The sequence below is a fragment of the Limulus polyphemus genome, unplaced genomic scaffold, assembly GCF_000517525.1.
Source record: "Limulus polyphemus unplaced genomic scaffold, Limulus_polyphemus-2.1.2 Scaffold1780, whole genome shotgun sequence".
In the NCBI taxonomy this organism is placed as follows: domain Eukaryota; kingdom Metazoa; phylum Arthropoda; class Merostomata; order Xiphosura; family Limulidae; genus Limulus; species Limulus polyphemus.
In genome coordinates, this window is record NW_013667390.1 from 36,587 (window position 1) to 53,221 (window position 16,635).

The 16,635-nt window shown below is 30.5% G+C and overlaps 1 protein-coding gene across 1 annotated transcript in view; it reads left to right on the forward strand.

Annotated features, from left to right (window-relative positions):
* LOC106464914 (WD repeat-containing protein 43-like) overlaps window positions 1-16,635 on the forward strand; it is a 62,270-nt gene that overhangs the window by 35,096 nt on the left and 10,539 nt on the right. Inside the window, exons 7-12 of the mRNA XM_013925086.2 lie at window positions 1,156-1,220; window positions 1,987-2,164; window positions 2,480-2,566; window positions 11,391-11,519; window positions 12,089-12,229; window positions 14,287-14,405. Of these exons, the coding sequence (XP_013780540.1) occupies window positions 1,156-1,220; window positions 1,987-2,164; window positions 2,480-2,566; window positions 11,391-11,519; window positions 12,089-12,229; window positions 14,287-14,405 (719 nt within the window). The remainder of the gene's footprint in view (window positions 1-1,155; window positions 1,221-1,986; window positions 2,165-2,479; window positions 2,567-11,390; window positions 11,520-12,088; window positions 12,230-14,286; window positions 14,406-16,635) is intronic.

Here is a 16,635-nt window from a genome sequence, read left to right on the forward strand (position 1 = left end):
TGATCTTCATTTCCAACGTGTGAAAGTTGCTTCATTTCTTGTGGCACGTGAACATTTTTGGTATAGCATTAATATTAATTTCCTAAAACAATGGCTCAGTCCTAGACAAAAACTTCTTCCAACCCAAAAACCTGGACTCCATCCGCAGAAAGTGATACTTTACATTTGGTGAGACATCAAAGGAGTAATTCATTTCGAACTCCTCAATCCACATTGAACTTTCTCAATGCAGAGATCTATAGCCAGCAACTGGAACATTTAAATCAAGCCCTTCATCAGAAATGTCCTTCACTAGTCAATCAGAAAGGTGTTCTTCTTCACCACGACAATGCACGTCCAGATGTGGCACGTTTGATGGAACACGATTATGGAGTTGGGTTGGGATATTCTCCCCACCCACCATATTCTCCAGATATGTCACCAACAGATTACCATCTTTTTCGTTCGCTGCAACACCATCTTAATGGGAAAACATATGCAAGTGATTTCTTTAATGAGAGCATTAACAACCTGATTGTAAGATTGAAAAAGCATCATTGATAATAATGGAGCCTATTTCATTTAATAAATGTTTTGTTTTGATATATAAGTAGTTCAGGTTTTTTAATGTAAAAAAAAAGCAACATTAATATCTTGATGACCTAATTCATAGGACTGTTTTAACTGTTCACCTGCTTCCAGTAACCAATTAATAATTGATTATCAGTTGGTTATGCTTAAGCATAAGCAAAACCCACAACTATATATTGCTTCTCTCTGTGATTTAACCTGTGAGAGATTATTTATGCTGACTTAAAACTGCACATTGTGTCTTTTTTTATTGTTGTTGTCCAGTGAGGATTGATTCTTCTCAGATGTTTGAAATAGTTTTTTTGTTTTTCTGTTTGGCTATAAAGGCTGGTGTTGACTTAAACCATACATTGCTTCTTCATTTGGATTGATGAGAAACAATACTGCTTCAATACTATATTTCTTTTATTACATGATTTTGTCATAGTTACGAAAGTTGTTTAAACACTTGTTATACTATATTAAAAAGGTGGGCATGACTTTTTTTTCTAATTTGAAATTTTATAATTGTTTTATTTCAGTACTTAAACATTGAACCATCTACAATTATTTTAAAAAATGTAAATAATTGCCTTTTTTTTTTAGCCCATTACATTATCTGTAGTTATGATGAATGGTGCACTGTGTGTTTTTGAGCATCAATTAAATGGGTAAGTTTTCTATGTATTTACAAATATCTTGTCATTTTTAAGATTTTAAGTAATTAATATGGAGAATTTCCTGAAAACATTAACACTAAGAAAGCCTTAAGTGATTCTTTCCATTCATTGTGAAACTTGATCAGTACAATTTTTTGTTTATTACCATGATTTCTCAAATCAAAAGAAATAATATTTCAAAACATCTGCTCTTTTATCACACATAATTTTAATAATTTGTTATGGATTTCTCTGAAGTATCTATTGCTTTATTGGTATGATGGGTGTGTGTGTGTGTATATATATATATATATATATATATATATATATAAAAATAACTTTTGTTTATTTATTCATTACTTTATCATATAATCAGAATACATAGATTATGCTAAACCTAAATGAATTTCATAGAAGTATTAGATGCTAATCATTCTGTATTTCATAAACTATAACCATACACAGTAAAATGCTTCTTTATTTTCCAGGTTTTGAGCTTTCACTATTATAAATGTATCTGAGTCATTAAATAGGTCAGTGTTGCGATATTCCTGAGCTAATAAGAAATTTTGTCAAAAAAAACTGTGATAGCTAGAAAAGCTAGTTGACATAATGGTTTATTCATACAATTTTGACAATGTGTTGTATTTACCATAATATGTATATTAATTGCAAAATCTAATTAAGATATATATTTGTGCAATTGATTTAAAAATAAAAAATAAAGTATTTGCAAATTGTTTCCACGTACATCAATTTCTACCTTTAATAATACTAGGAAATGCAAGAAACCTCTTACTCCCAAATCCACAGTACAGATAGCTTCTGAAGGAAGCGAAGATGGGATAGAGAAACCTAAACCTATTCCAATTCTTGCTGCCCACGTATTTGCATCTGCTAAATCGTCTGTTTTGATTGCTCATGGTAACTTTATCAAGCCAACATTTGAAAAGTTGGTAAGTATTAGTTTTATAAACTAGAAAATACTTTAAAATATTTATTTCTATGTAAAAGCTTGCTATCATTATTTTGATATTAAAAATACTTTGGTAATTAATACTTAGGCACAGTGTGTGTGTTTTCTTGTAGCAAAGTCACATCAGGCTATTTGCTTTGTCCATCAAGGGGAATTGAACCCCTGATTTTAGCATTGCAAGTCAGAAGACTTGCCACAGTATTGGTAGTCAAAAATAAATGGTGTCATTATTATTATTTATGTTTTTATTTATTAAAGTTTTATTTCACAACATTTTAAATTTTCTGTTGTTTAGTTTTTAGGAGACTGTAAGCCAGAGACCTGGTTGGTACGACAGGATCCTGCTAAAACCATAGTGACAGTGGAAACTGATGTTACTAAGGTAAAATCTACATTTTGGATTAATAGTTATCACATATTTTTACTTTAATTTAAGTTTTGAAATGCATATTTTAATAAATTAGAAAATGAAGTTTGAGATGCTACAGAACAGAGCTCATTTTTTCAGTACAAAATTGTAGCTGCTGCCATTTTAGTTTTTTACAGACTTGAATAATTTGTTTGAAATCTTGCCTAAAGGACTGCTTGCCTTTACTCATTGATAATGTATAACTGACAGTGTAATGTTGTAGCAAATATGACAAACACAGTATGTTTGACATTCATCACTATTGAAAATCCTTATTTCTTTCAACTGACCTACACCTGAATTACAGAAATTTACCAAGACATTAGAATATTAATAATGTTTATTTTTTCTCTATAACCTATTTAAATTTTTGTAAGATTCTTCACTGTAGGAATGATGTGGCAAATGTTAAGCATGTGTAGGATGTTCAAAAACCTTTTTTTTTTTCCTTCATGACACCTGAAAAAATATAATACAAAAGAGAAAGCAGTAAAAATCATAGACCAGTTTGAAAATGCATGTTAAGAAATCAGTGTCTTGGCTGTAAAATTACAGACTTTTTCACCTGTGTGACTTACCCCTTGTCAGTTCTATATATTGCCAAAAAATTAACTTAAGGTTTTCTTACCAAGTATTGAAAGGATGATGCTCCATGTGCATTTTTCAAGATTGGTAAATAAAATGTTCTAAAAAAATAACAACTTGGAATAGTAAAGAAACTAAAGATTTAAGTACAGGTTGAAATTAGGCCATTTATTAACAGTTTTTTATTAAATGAATTTAAAAAAAGTTACTTTCTAAACATGAAATTCAATTAATGCATAAAAATTATATGGTTAAAGTATTCAATGTTTTGTATATAATTACTCTCCATCGTATCTGAGTGGTTAATCATTTTTGGTTTTATAGTGTAATATTTTTTCAATGTTTTTTTATGTAAACATTCCATTTTGTAATAATTTTATGATATAAAGTAAAACCAGTCACAAGTAGACTCAAATCTAAAAGGTTATCCACTTCAATTACGTTGATGATTTACTTTTAAAATGTTAAATCTTATTAAATAATACATTTTTTATAAGAGAGAGGAACTAAAAAATGCCCATAGAAAATGCATTAAGGCTTAGTTCACATAAAATATCATAGATGGCAGCCAGCTCGAAATTTTCAGGTTGCCAATTACCATAATGGTGTCTGAATGTTTTCACTTATAAAGAGTTCTGCACTTCTACCTGGTATCATCACAGGGATAAACAATTTATTAGTGTATTTTTTTTTTAATAATTTTGTTTGCATTCATAATTACACATTTAGATCAGTAGGAAGGGATACTGTCTTATAGGTTATTTTTTAAAAAGTTATGAAAGAAAAAACAAATTCTTGTAATGATTATCTGGTGCATAAGACGAGTCACAGCTTTGTCATTATATATACATGTACAAGTGCTCTATGTTAATTATTGCTTGGGTTATTATGTAGGGATGATGCAAATACCATCCCTACATTTACTTCCTTTTTGAAAAGTTTATTTCTTCAATTGTTACCTATATTCTTGTGTGCCAGCAATACAAAGCGTGGGGCACGGGCATCTCTGATTTGATTTTATTATTCATCTATATCTCTACCAACCTACTCTCAAATCTAATTATAAGCCCAAAGTAGTGCATCATCTGTTTTATATACGTACAAGATAATATTTATAAAAGCAGATACTCCATCTGAAATGATGTCACCTCAGTGAAATTTGTACACACCATTGTTTTTGAGCTACAATGTAATAAAAAAGAACAAGAAATTATGACTTTTTGCTATGACATTTACAGAACTTATGACTCAGTTATTATATAGATATTGTTATAAAAGGAAACACTGTATTGCAAAGTTCTGAAGAGCTATTGAGGAGATATTTAAAATACCATTTCAATGAACAGTCTGGGCCATCCCTACATATGCAGTGCTACTGCCTACCTGTTTGAACATACTTACATCTGGCTCATTCCTACTACTGTACTTAGGATATACATATATATACATACATACACACATACACAATCATACTGATAAAGGTTAGTAAACAATGACATTAAATGTTAGTTGAAAATATAAAATCAGATTTCTAAATGTATTCTAGCTTATCTTTGTTGATGACAGTAGAAAAACCAAGACTATTTAGTTATAAAACTTTAATATCCGATGTGACAACAATTTTAATTTAGATTTTCCTAAATATTTGTTATATATCACCTTACAAACTTTCATTTGCGCTTAAACATAAAGGCTCTTCAGTGTTTATGTAAAATTTTTGTAAACTATATAAGGATTCTACAGATCTCTATAATCATGCATTGATAGAATACCTGTGGAATAAAAACTATCAAACATTACAGCATACAAGGTCTAAAAAAATGCTAATTCTTTTATTGTTATAACTTTTCATGAAATTTTTCAGAATGAGTGTTAGACAAATCTCAGTTTGTGAAAAGTGATTCAGAATATGGCAGTTAGTTTTTTATGATTGTTTTTTGGCCAGGTTCCTTATATCCTTTTTTTATCTTATTATTCATTTTTATATAATCAGTTTTCCCCTGTCTCTTTGTTGAAACTACCTCCCAACTATATTTGTGCTATTGTACTACTCTTTGCTTCCTATTTTCTGACCATTGGCTATCCCTTTACCAACTACTCTTTCTTTTGAAATATTCCATGATCATATCATGATTTTACATCAATAAACTATAATAATTACCATTTAGAGCTATATTTTTAGAGATAGCTCATTGTTATTTTATCCCCTCATTTATTTTCTCTGTACTGCTTGTGAATGTTCAGTATTGGTTATGGGACAATGCTTGGTATTGACTAATAAAATAGTAACCAATGCAATAGAGTGACCACTTGTCCCTGACTGTGTACACTGCCTGCAGGCAAAAAGGACATTTTATTGCAACAGTTTGTACTTGGCACACGGGTTGAAAACATGGCTAAAACAAAAGGAAATTTCCCCAGTCCTTCTTTCATTTTATTGAAGTTTACATGTTACATCTATGTTAGAAAACACATGGCTATGTTGTTTATTCTGATATTTTTCTACAAAGTTACACAATTAAACCTCACAAACAATTTAAATTGATGTTAGTTTTTTTTGTGTCTTTTTCAACTCTGAACTAAACCAAGCTCACTCTTCTCCCCTTTGTTTATGAGCTATGCAGTATCTGGTCACCAAGATTTGCACCTTTTCTTCTTATCCCGCACGACAGGTTCTTTCATTTTTGGGGAACCCCTTATTCCTTTGCAATGTGCACACATGCATCTCCTTTAATGGATAATTCAGCACAAGTGGATTCCCTTTTGGGATCCACTGTTCTCAATTATGAATCTTCCCTCCTCTCTTCTATACTCAAGGAATTGTCATGGTGATTGGACCATGCCAACACCACCTCAGATGTTACCTTACCACCATCCCTGGACTGGATCTTCATTTATTCACCAACTTTTCCCTCTCAAGTTGGGGTGTTTCTCTAAATGACAACATGACTTCTGGCATTTGGATGCAGAAAAAGCATTCCCTTCTCATCAATGTGCTGAAACTTATCACTGTTTTTTGGGCATGTTCACATTTCATGCCCCTACTAGTGGATCACTTGATCGTGATCTTTTCTGACAATTCCACTATTGTTTTTTACATCAACCATCGAGGGCGCACCCATTCCAGGACCCTTTGCTTTTGGACATTACGCCTACTCTTGTTGTCTGTCATGTGCCAGGAGCTATGAACCTGGTGGCAGACCACTTTGTTTGTCCACACTGCATTCTACAAATAGGGTGGTTTCTCCACCTCCAAGTACTTTATTGGGTTTGTTCTTAGTTGGTCATACCTCTCATAGATACCTTTGCTATTCTTCTTAACTCTTCCTCTCTTCTGGTTCCCTGTTCCTCATCCTATGGCTCTGGTTGTCATTGCACTCAGCCAGGACTGGTATCCTCTTTTTCTATATGCCTATGCTCTTCTTCACCTTATCCCTCAAATCCTTACCTTGATATGTGACACTTCTTGTCAGGTCTTACTGTTTGCATCTCTTTGGCCAGCTTAGCCTTGTATCCTCTGCTTCTTTGATTAGCATCCAGACCCTCCTTCCTCTACCCAATGTCCCCTATCTATTGCTTCAACCTCTCACATCCCTTTTTCATCAAGGGATATCATCCGTCAATCTTCACATTGGAGATTTGTCTGGGCTCTTGCCCATCAGGCTATACTCTCCAATTGTGTAGCATTTTTCTTGTCACATTCGTGTTGCCCTTCCTGTATGTCTGTCTATCAATGAAAGTGATGGGTCTTTCATCGTTGGTCCATCTGCCACTCCTTTTCTCCTAGTCGTCCAACTGTGAACCACCTTTCTACCTTTTTTTTATCTAGTTATTTAACCACGGTTTGTTGATCTCCACCATTGCTGGTTATTGGGCAGTATTGTCCATGACATTTCATCTTTCCTGTTACCCCAGGGTGTTTTCTTTTTCTGTCCTCTCCACTGTGTTCTGTTACTTTTTTCTTCACCAGCCTCCTTACTCAACTACCATGCCTGACTGGGACCTTAATTATTTCCATACAGTTAGGGGTCAGAGCATGTTGTCATGTTTTGTAGACTTACATTCAAAGTTTTATTAGACTACTATTTTATGAATGTATGTCAATAAATATGGCATCAAATTGTGATTTATAATTCAAATTTTAATATAATACATTATTTAATTTCGTTATTCAAAAGTAAATGTAAAAACATTTTTAAATATATATTTTTGTGTGTCACATGGGTTACATCATCATCATGTCTACAGTTTTTAACAAATTAGAAACTCAAATTACCAATATTGACAAACTAGAGTGTCACTAGTATCTGTTTGCTGAGATATCATTATATTTAGTGAACCTACCATTTGAAAATACTTTTTTTACCTATGTCTTCTTCCCTTAAATACATGTTTATAACCAATTGAAAGTGATCATTATGAACTATATAATCCTGTCAATCTTCTTAAAGTATGTGGAAAAGTGCTGATAACTGTTGGAGAGTATGAAGTGTGATGATCAAGGTGATATACCAAACAGAAATGAGATTTTTTTAGACCCAAATACTGCTTAGTTAAGAAGCCTGATAAATTACAATGGATTTTTGTGGTATCACTATAGTAATTCATAATTTTTTGGTTTTCCAAAATGCACACATAAAATCTACAAAAATTGGACAAGGCTTAACAAGTACGACACAAGTACAAAAAAAAACTTCATAACATCGTAGGTAGTAAAGGTCCTTGTTTCCCATATATTTTTTACTTACTGTTCTATGTTTTGATAAAAAATAACTGAAATTTAACAAATTTTATATAAATAGTAATATACACGTGTAATATATCATCACTGAAATGGCATTGTATTTAACAAAATACTGGTATGCTAGTTCTAAGACTAAGAAGAGTAAGAGATGTGTACTTTGTAGGCCAGGTGTATGCTATTCAGTACAGTAATATGAGCTGCATGACTTACAACTTGTGTGGTAGGATTATTAGTTAAACACTGTTCAAAAGTCAGTAAAGCAAATGAATTAATAAATATAAAAGACGAAAAGTATTTTTAAGTATCAAAATCATTTTGGATAGCCAAAATTTTGGAAGCAAAAATTCACAAGCAAATCTTTAATCAAAACACGTGGTTGAATAATCTGATTTTTTGTTTGTAAAAACCTTATGTTTACTGATAGTCTGCAAAATTTCATGAAGATATGTATGCATTATTTATTGTTCTAGTATGACTAATCTCATGATTTTTGTTGGTGGTTATGTAGTAGGAGCAATGTACTTATCATGTAGTCACTGGTAGGTGCAATGCACTTAGCCTGTAGTCAAGGAATTAGTATAGTTTGCATACTTTTACACATGCTCATCCTGTACAGCTTTCCTGTACTTGCATTTTTATAGTGTCATAAGTGGTGTTGATAGCATCAGGAATGGGAAAATTAGCCTCTTTAAGTTTTTATATCAGAATCTTTATAGTTAAAAGAACTGTATCAGTCAGTCCATGTGTGCTAGCTGTAACAAATTTGTTATTATATCTTTATTACATGTATTGCAAATTCCCGCCTATTCTCCAAAGTTGTAGAAGATTCTCAAGAGTAAGAATCAGTGATATATGTGTGTGTACATAAACACTTAAATGTAGCACAGTATTATTACGTATATCTGAATTTCCTAGAAAGACTCCCTACTCCTATTAATATAACCAATGTGGCGCATCAGAAAGAGTATCTATTATTAGTGTTCTATAAACTTTGGAAGCTATAACTGTGATTCATATAATGCTTACCAATCGGAAAACTTCAGATATTTTACCAGGAACCTTTACAAAGTTTGAACATTACATATCATTTAACTTCGATGGATTCTCATCGGACATTAGTATTTTCATGAAAACATTATATAAATTTATCTTGGAAAACTCTGCATGTGCGGCAAATAAATAACGAAGGGCAAAGCTAGCTAACTTCCCATTAAGCGAATTGTACCTATATCAACTCGTAATTAACTCGCTCAACATGAACCCTCGATAAGATATCGAAGAAGTACAAGACTAGAAAGAAGACTTTATATTGCTTGTAAGTTTGTGAAACTTTTGTTTATAAATTATTTGTAATAACTGTTGTAAATTATATTGTTGTGTGTGTATTAAAACATATTTGTGTTAAAAAAGAGAACTGTGAGTATCAGTCTTGTTGGCAAATATCAAACTGACTATATATTGGCTTTTAGTTAACTACTAAATCCAAAGAACAATTTAACTACTAAATTTGAATTTATCAGTTAACTCAATTTCAGGCTATTTGGAATTCTAATATGTAACACAGCTAACGTGGAAACCCAATATTCCTGTTGGCTAATTTCACAGTGGTACTTTTAAGTTTATATGAGTGCAAAAGTGAATGACATTTAATGTGCATTGTTTTATATGAGTGCAAAACTATGACATATATAACATTAACTTTAGAGACAGTTACTTCAGTGACATATAAAAACATGCAAGGAAACACATTAAGTTAATTTTTTTGCTTTTTTATGGCTTATAAATAATGCAGTACCATCAGCAGTTAGGCCTAAAGTTTAAATAGGCAAATAGCCTTAATAGACACTGTTACAACTTTATTAATTTTTCAATGCTCTACAGCTAACACATTGAGCAAAAGAGAATAATTCTAGGTGTAAGATGATATACAAATGCAATTTAGACACACACACACACAAATACAGTTTATTTTTACAGTTTTTGGTACCATAATTTAAAAAATTCACTATTTTATAACTATTATACATTTTCAGCTGTCTCAGTAAAGGCACCTAAAAATTAAAAATTAAGCCTAAAGTTTAAATATGCTTTGTACACTAGGAGAATAGAATATTACACTATTTTAATTAAAGGTGGTATTGGATCCGATGCTTTGTTGACACTTTAGAGGAAAGTAAGAAAATGTTGATACAATTATGGAAGGAAAAAGATAAATAAGTGAAATAACAACAAATGATAAGAGTAAATTTTTGTACTTCTTGATACCATAATTTTAAAATTGAACTATTTTATAATGTTGCTTTATCCAGGGTTTGATGAAGAAAAAATCTCAATATGTTAGTCAAAGATGGTGATTATCTGAAAAGGCAAAGTGTTTATATAAAAAAAATTTTGTGCACAGATATATGTTTTGTTTATAGCCATTTCATGTTTTTACATTTAATTACTTTAAATCTAAATGCAACAACTCCATTCAGTCTACTGAGTCGGTTTTTGTTTCATTGTTCAACTCTATAATAAAACAACAACACTGTATAATGGATTTATTTATTTAAAACATGCAGCCTTCCCATACGTGTTTGTGTTTATTATGTGTATATATATATATATATATATATAGACCTCGCACACACATACATATGGCACAGCACATCCTTCATATGCAGGAGGCAGGTTGAGAATTAAAAGCTCAACAGAAATAATTTAAAAGATTCTACAATAAATAGCTGAAATTGAGCAAGATTTGCTGAAATTTTAAGGTCACGTGGTTAACTCTAATATGTAATAAGGATTTAATACAAGATAACTGTAAACTGATCTCTGTCAATGACATAAGCTGACGTTAGCTATGTCTGTATGCTGCTAGTGTGGGAAACAGTGTGCTTATACTGCTTGCTCCTACTTAAGGTTGTTCATGATAGTCAATATCATCCTTTAAGAAACTCTTTGAGTCCAGTCATGGTGACTCAGCAGTAAGTCAGCTTATAATGCTATAAGTTGAGTTTTGATACCAATTGTGGGCAGAACACAGATAGTACAGTCATTTACTTGATTTAGAGCAGTGTGTAGTTTCAAAGAGGCTGATGGATTCCCCTGATCATTGTTGTTTTTGAGTTTACTATTAAGCTACAGTTATTTTTGATTTTAATAACACCTTAATGGTATTAATTTAAAACCAGTATTTCCAGCCTTCACTTTTTTCTAGAAACTTTGTATTGTTTCGCTTAAAATGTTATTTTATGTTTTTACCTTCCTTTCTTTCTTTTAAGGTGGGGTCATTTTGTATTACCTTTTTATTCTAAATAGATTTAATCTACTTTGTGTTTATTCCTCTGTTTCATCTGTAATCTTATTTTAAAAATTTTTGTCTGTAATTGTTCCTGTTTGTTTTTGTTATTATTTATATTCCTTTTTTTAATATTTACTCTGAACTTTATTAAAGGGATAACTTCTTTTTTATTTCTGTAGTTAAAACAACCAGAAAAAGGTAAAGTAGTCAAGTATCTAGCTCCAGATCACATGGTACCTGCTGGACCAATAGAAGATGGAGATCTTTCTCTCGGGAAAAGAAAACGTGAATTAGCTAATAGTAATGAAGTAATACAAATTTATTACCATTTTGTTCTTATTGTTAATGATTTTTGTACTTAGTATCTATTTTAGTTTTTACTAACTTTTATTATTTAGTGGTAGAATAACAGATATCTTGAACAAAGGACTTGCTTGTAGAATATTTGAATATCATGACAAGTTTTTTAAAATGTATGTGTGTATATATATATACACACACACACTTCTTTATACTACGGAATAGAACACTGACATAGGTGTTGCTTTCAATCCAATCATGACGTAAAAATTGTAGTTAAAAGTTATTGTTGTTTTTTATTTTATCAAGGAATATTATATTAAGTGAGGTTACTAAAAATCATCTTGCATACTAAAAAAGCATTAGCAGTTTCAAACTGTATCATAAAATATATAAATTGAGTACAATTCAAATTTTCATTTAAATTCTGTACAAGTATATATAGAATTGTAGTCTGTGGGAAATATTTTACTTTTTCATTTCACTACTCTATGCAATATGTTTTTGTTAATATTTTTAATAACTATACCATGTTATTCTTGCTTTTAACGATGCAAATTGCTTTTGTTTGGTGCAGTTACCCATGGAAGAGAGACTAAATGCCTTACATCTTGAAAAACTTCCTGAAACAAGTAGTTCTAAAGGCACTCCAAGAGCTGATAATATGGTTCACCTATTGCTTCAAGGTCTTCAGAGCAAAGATTCAAAACTACTAAATGTAAGTAGAGCATAAGCTTCAAATTAGTGAGTGAGTAATGCAAAAAAAAGTGATATAATCAATATTGTTCTTGTTGATATGTGTTTATAAGCAATAAATGACTTGGTAACATCGGAGTAGACTAAACTATTTTCTATGCATATAAATTTTTACTTTCTTATTAAAATTAATGTCTACTATAACTTCTATAATTCTGAATTTACTCAATATATCTTCATGAAATGTCATAAGTTTTTAGTAAACAGATATACACAAATTCTGATTTTCAATGAAGTATTTTTGCTAAAGGTATGTTTTCTCTGATTTTCATGTTAAGAATAAAAATGCTTTTTTTTTCCATCTTAAAACTTTCATATTTACATCATCTAAATGAGTGTAGAAATGGGTTATTTTTAAAGAAAATATAGTGCATTTTAACTTAGTATTTAGATATTCGTGCAAAGTCAATATTAATATCACTGCCACTATATAATGAACATTACATAAACTGAGTAAATATATCAGAGAAGTAGTAATTTTTATAATATCCTAGCTTTCAGTTTGGATTGTAAGTAAATGAATGCTGAAACACATACATATGCACAAAAAAGAAGGATAAATTTGCAAAATTATATCCCATTATTAAAAGTAGTTTAGAAAAATATGGCTGTAATATTCCCTAATAATTATGAATAAATATCCTTGTAACCAAATTTTTAAAAAGTAGGAAAACAAGTAAGCCTATTTGTTTTTTATTTGATTCAAGCAGTTCATGAAAAAAAAAAGATAATGAAGGTACTTAAAGACTCAGTTTGCATCTGTAGTTGATTTACAACAGGTGTGTGTGTGTAAGTAAAATATAAAAATAATATAAAATTTAAAACAATGTAGAACTATTCCATAACAAGTTCATAAGATAACATCACAAATTGAAAAATGATGTAACAATAAGAACTATATTTCCAATTGCTATTGGCTTTATTCAGAGAAATGTGTAACATGAAAAGAAGCAGTGCTATTAAATAAAATGTAAAGCTGAATTTTAAGGAACTGCCTGGCCCAAAACTGTGAAGTGCAAGTGACACGAGTGATGGAAAACAACTGCTTCATATTTGATGATCTGTTGGCAATTATTCCAGCATCTGTGGTCTGATTGTTTAAATTTATTATGAGTTATTTTCTTAAGATTAAGAGTATACTTCAGTATATGGCTTTTTTAGTCATAGAATCTCAAAATCCTTCGTGGCAAAGTTGATATTCCACTTCTTTCTGCTGTTGAGCATTTTCTTGATGTTGGAATATTCGAGTGATGTGTCCATTTCTGAGTCACCTTTTAATACTGTTGCTTTTTATATTTACTTTTCTCTGGCCAAGTCCATTCTCTTGTTTTTTATGGAATGTTATCAAGTAACTTAGGCAAACTTCAGTTGAATTTTGTGAATTGTCTTTAGTACTGTCATTCATTCACCCAAAACTTCTGAGTGATTATGCTTTTGCCTCTTTCTAGCTCAGTGGTAAGTCTCGAGATTTTTTATTACTAAAAATCAGGTTTTGATACTCACAATGGCCACAGCACAGATAGCTCATTGTGTAGCTTTGTGCTTAACAAAAAGAAAATACTATTCTTTATTAAAACATCGGTCATATTTATACCATTTTCATAATGTAACTTGTGAAAAAGGTAAATAAATTTAAATTAGTTAATTTACTAAAGTAATCCACAGTTCATTCTCCTCTCTCTCTGTCTTATATCAGTCTAATTCACAACTGACATAAAAAAAAGAAGAACACATGTTTAAAAATAAGTTTTTTTCTACTGTTAATAATCAACTACTATCTTTTTTCTCCCCTCTAGTGAACAAAACATCTTTGCACTAGGGACCTAAGTAATTTACTTGATTTTAGGTAATTTAAATTTCTGTAAAACTGGTATTTTGTTACTGTTATACAGGTTATTATATTCTAATTTCAAAATCAAATATCCTGAAATGAAATAATAGTACTTAGAGTAGGTTTTTGTGTACTATTGAAAGATCTGATGAACATAACCTGCAATGTCCATATCATTCACATTTCAGAGTGTTCTGTACAGAGATGATGAAACTATGATATTAAACACAGTTAAGAGGCTTCCAAGAGAGAGCATTGGACCCTTGATTCTGGAGTTACATAAAAGATTGTATTGTCGGGGTCGCATGTGAGTGGTGCTTGATCTTTGTTTCTATTTTATATAAAACAATTTGTAAAAAGATAGGGATGTATGACAGTTTTGAGTATTAATCATACTTTTACAATTCACTGATTTATAAAAACAGAAAAATAAAATAAAAATTCTAGGTTGGAAATGGTAAGTTATGCTAAATATTAAAACATCTTTTGAAATTAATGGATTTCAAGTTGAAAATTGCATGTAAACTGCCCGTATTAGGAACTTGGCAATTAGATATAAATAGAAAATATTAAAGAATACTTCATGAATATGCTTAAATGAAATTTCAAAGATGGAATATTATCAGATAATATTATTAAATTTTGAAAAAGACAGAGAAAATTAAAGTTCTTTTTACAAGTTATTGTTCCCAGCTAGAGAAATTTTCATTTTTCTTCTACATTTTCTTTAAAAGTTGATGAAGTTATGCAATGTGAGTATCTCATATACCTATGTCAGTACATTACCTAAAGCAAATACAGATAACTTCTTACAATGCTGAAATGTATGAAAATATAATTTTACAGGCACTACTTGAGTGTAAAAAATTGTATTAAATATCATTAATGGTCTATATTATGATTGGGGCTGTATAATGGATGTAGAATGTTTTTTATTGTTTTTTAATCTTATTACTAAACATACCCTTTCAGCTGGGGGGACAGGGGGAATGATAATGTGATAGGTAATCCCATTTTTGAATGATAGAGTTGCATTGTAGGTGATGTTGACTAGCTGCCTTCCTTCTAGTCAACCACTTCAATATTAAGGACTGCTAGTGTAGATAGCCCCTAAGCAGCTTTGTAGGAAATTCACAAAACAAGCAAACAGAGACATTTGATTGTGCAATACATAGAGACATTTTTATGTATTCTACATAGTTCAAGACACATTTGAACGTGTACTACGAAGTTAAAACAGTGATTGTTCACTACATAGAAACATTTGAATGTAGATTACATGGTTAAAGACACATTTAATTGTATATTTTGTAGTTAAAGAGAAGAGCATTAAGGTGATAATGTTACATAAGCAACCAAGACTGCCTTGTATTGTGCATGCTCTGAAAGATACATGAATATAGTTTTTCACCCTGAAATCTTCCTCTTACATTCTCTGGCACTAGTGTTGTTGATGACTTGAAACCATTAGAATACTAGAATTAATTGGGGGGGGGGGAATATATATATATAAATATATAATAGTTAAGAAAAAAAATATCATTAAAGTCAGCTGTAAGAAGTAACTTGACCACAAAAAAATATATAATTTTGGTGTCGTACGTAATATTGCTTTTCTAACCTTGAATGTTAAAATGGTCAAATATATTGTTGTTTAAAGTTAGTCATAATGCTTATTCTGAAATATATTTCAAATAAATGCATTAACCTGTGGAGATATTCAAGTATATCTAATAATGTTTACATTCACTTGAGCCAGCCTACTGTATGCATAACTCAGTTGCACACCAAATGGTTGCAAAAAGAGATTGTCTTTGAAAACCTTGTATCTTTTTCTAAACATAGTGTCTTGTATACACTATTTATAATTAGCCTAATACACTTAGCATTCATTGCCTTGAAAAAAAACTAATTTTCACCACTACAGTGGAAAACCAAATGATAATAACTACGTGTTAGTAAGGTATAAAATTGTATCGATTGATAAATACTGTCATTAAGGAATGAATAATATAAAATAGTTGAATTTTTTTGTCTATGGTTTGTGTTGGTCATATGTATAAGTGAGAAGTGCTTATTTTTATGTTGGTATAAATATATTTTTTAGTGACTCATTCTTTGTAAAACTAAATTGAACACTCATTTGTTTTTAAAGCTTTAACAGTGTTGGATATCTTGCATTCATTGCTAATGATCTTTACATTTTGGGATTGGTAAGCAACTAGGAAAAAGTTAAGAGTAATGACTTTTTGCCATTTCCTGAGATGAATAATTAATACAACTGTTTGTTATTTGAATATTTATTATTTTTTATTAATTATAATTTAGATACTTTGTCTTACCATCTTGTACCCACTAGATGCTCAGAGTAGCCTCACTACTACCCTAGTTTTAGAGCCTCTTCCAAATTCCTAGATTGCTAATTTTCACTTAAGCACTTCTGGAATCAAGGAAATACTAAATTGGAAAGGCAACTTAAATTGTTTTCAACAACAACTTCACTTGGTAAATCCACTATATATATATATACACATACA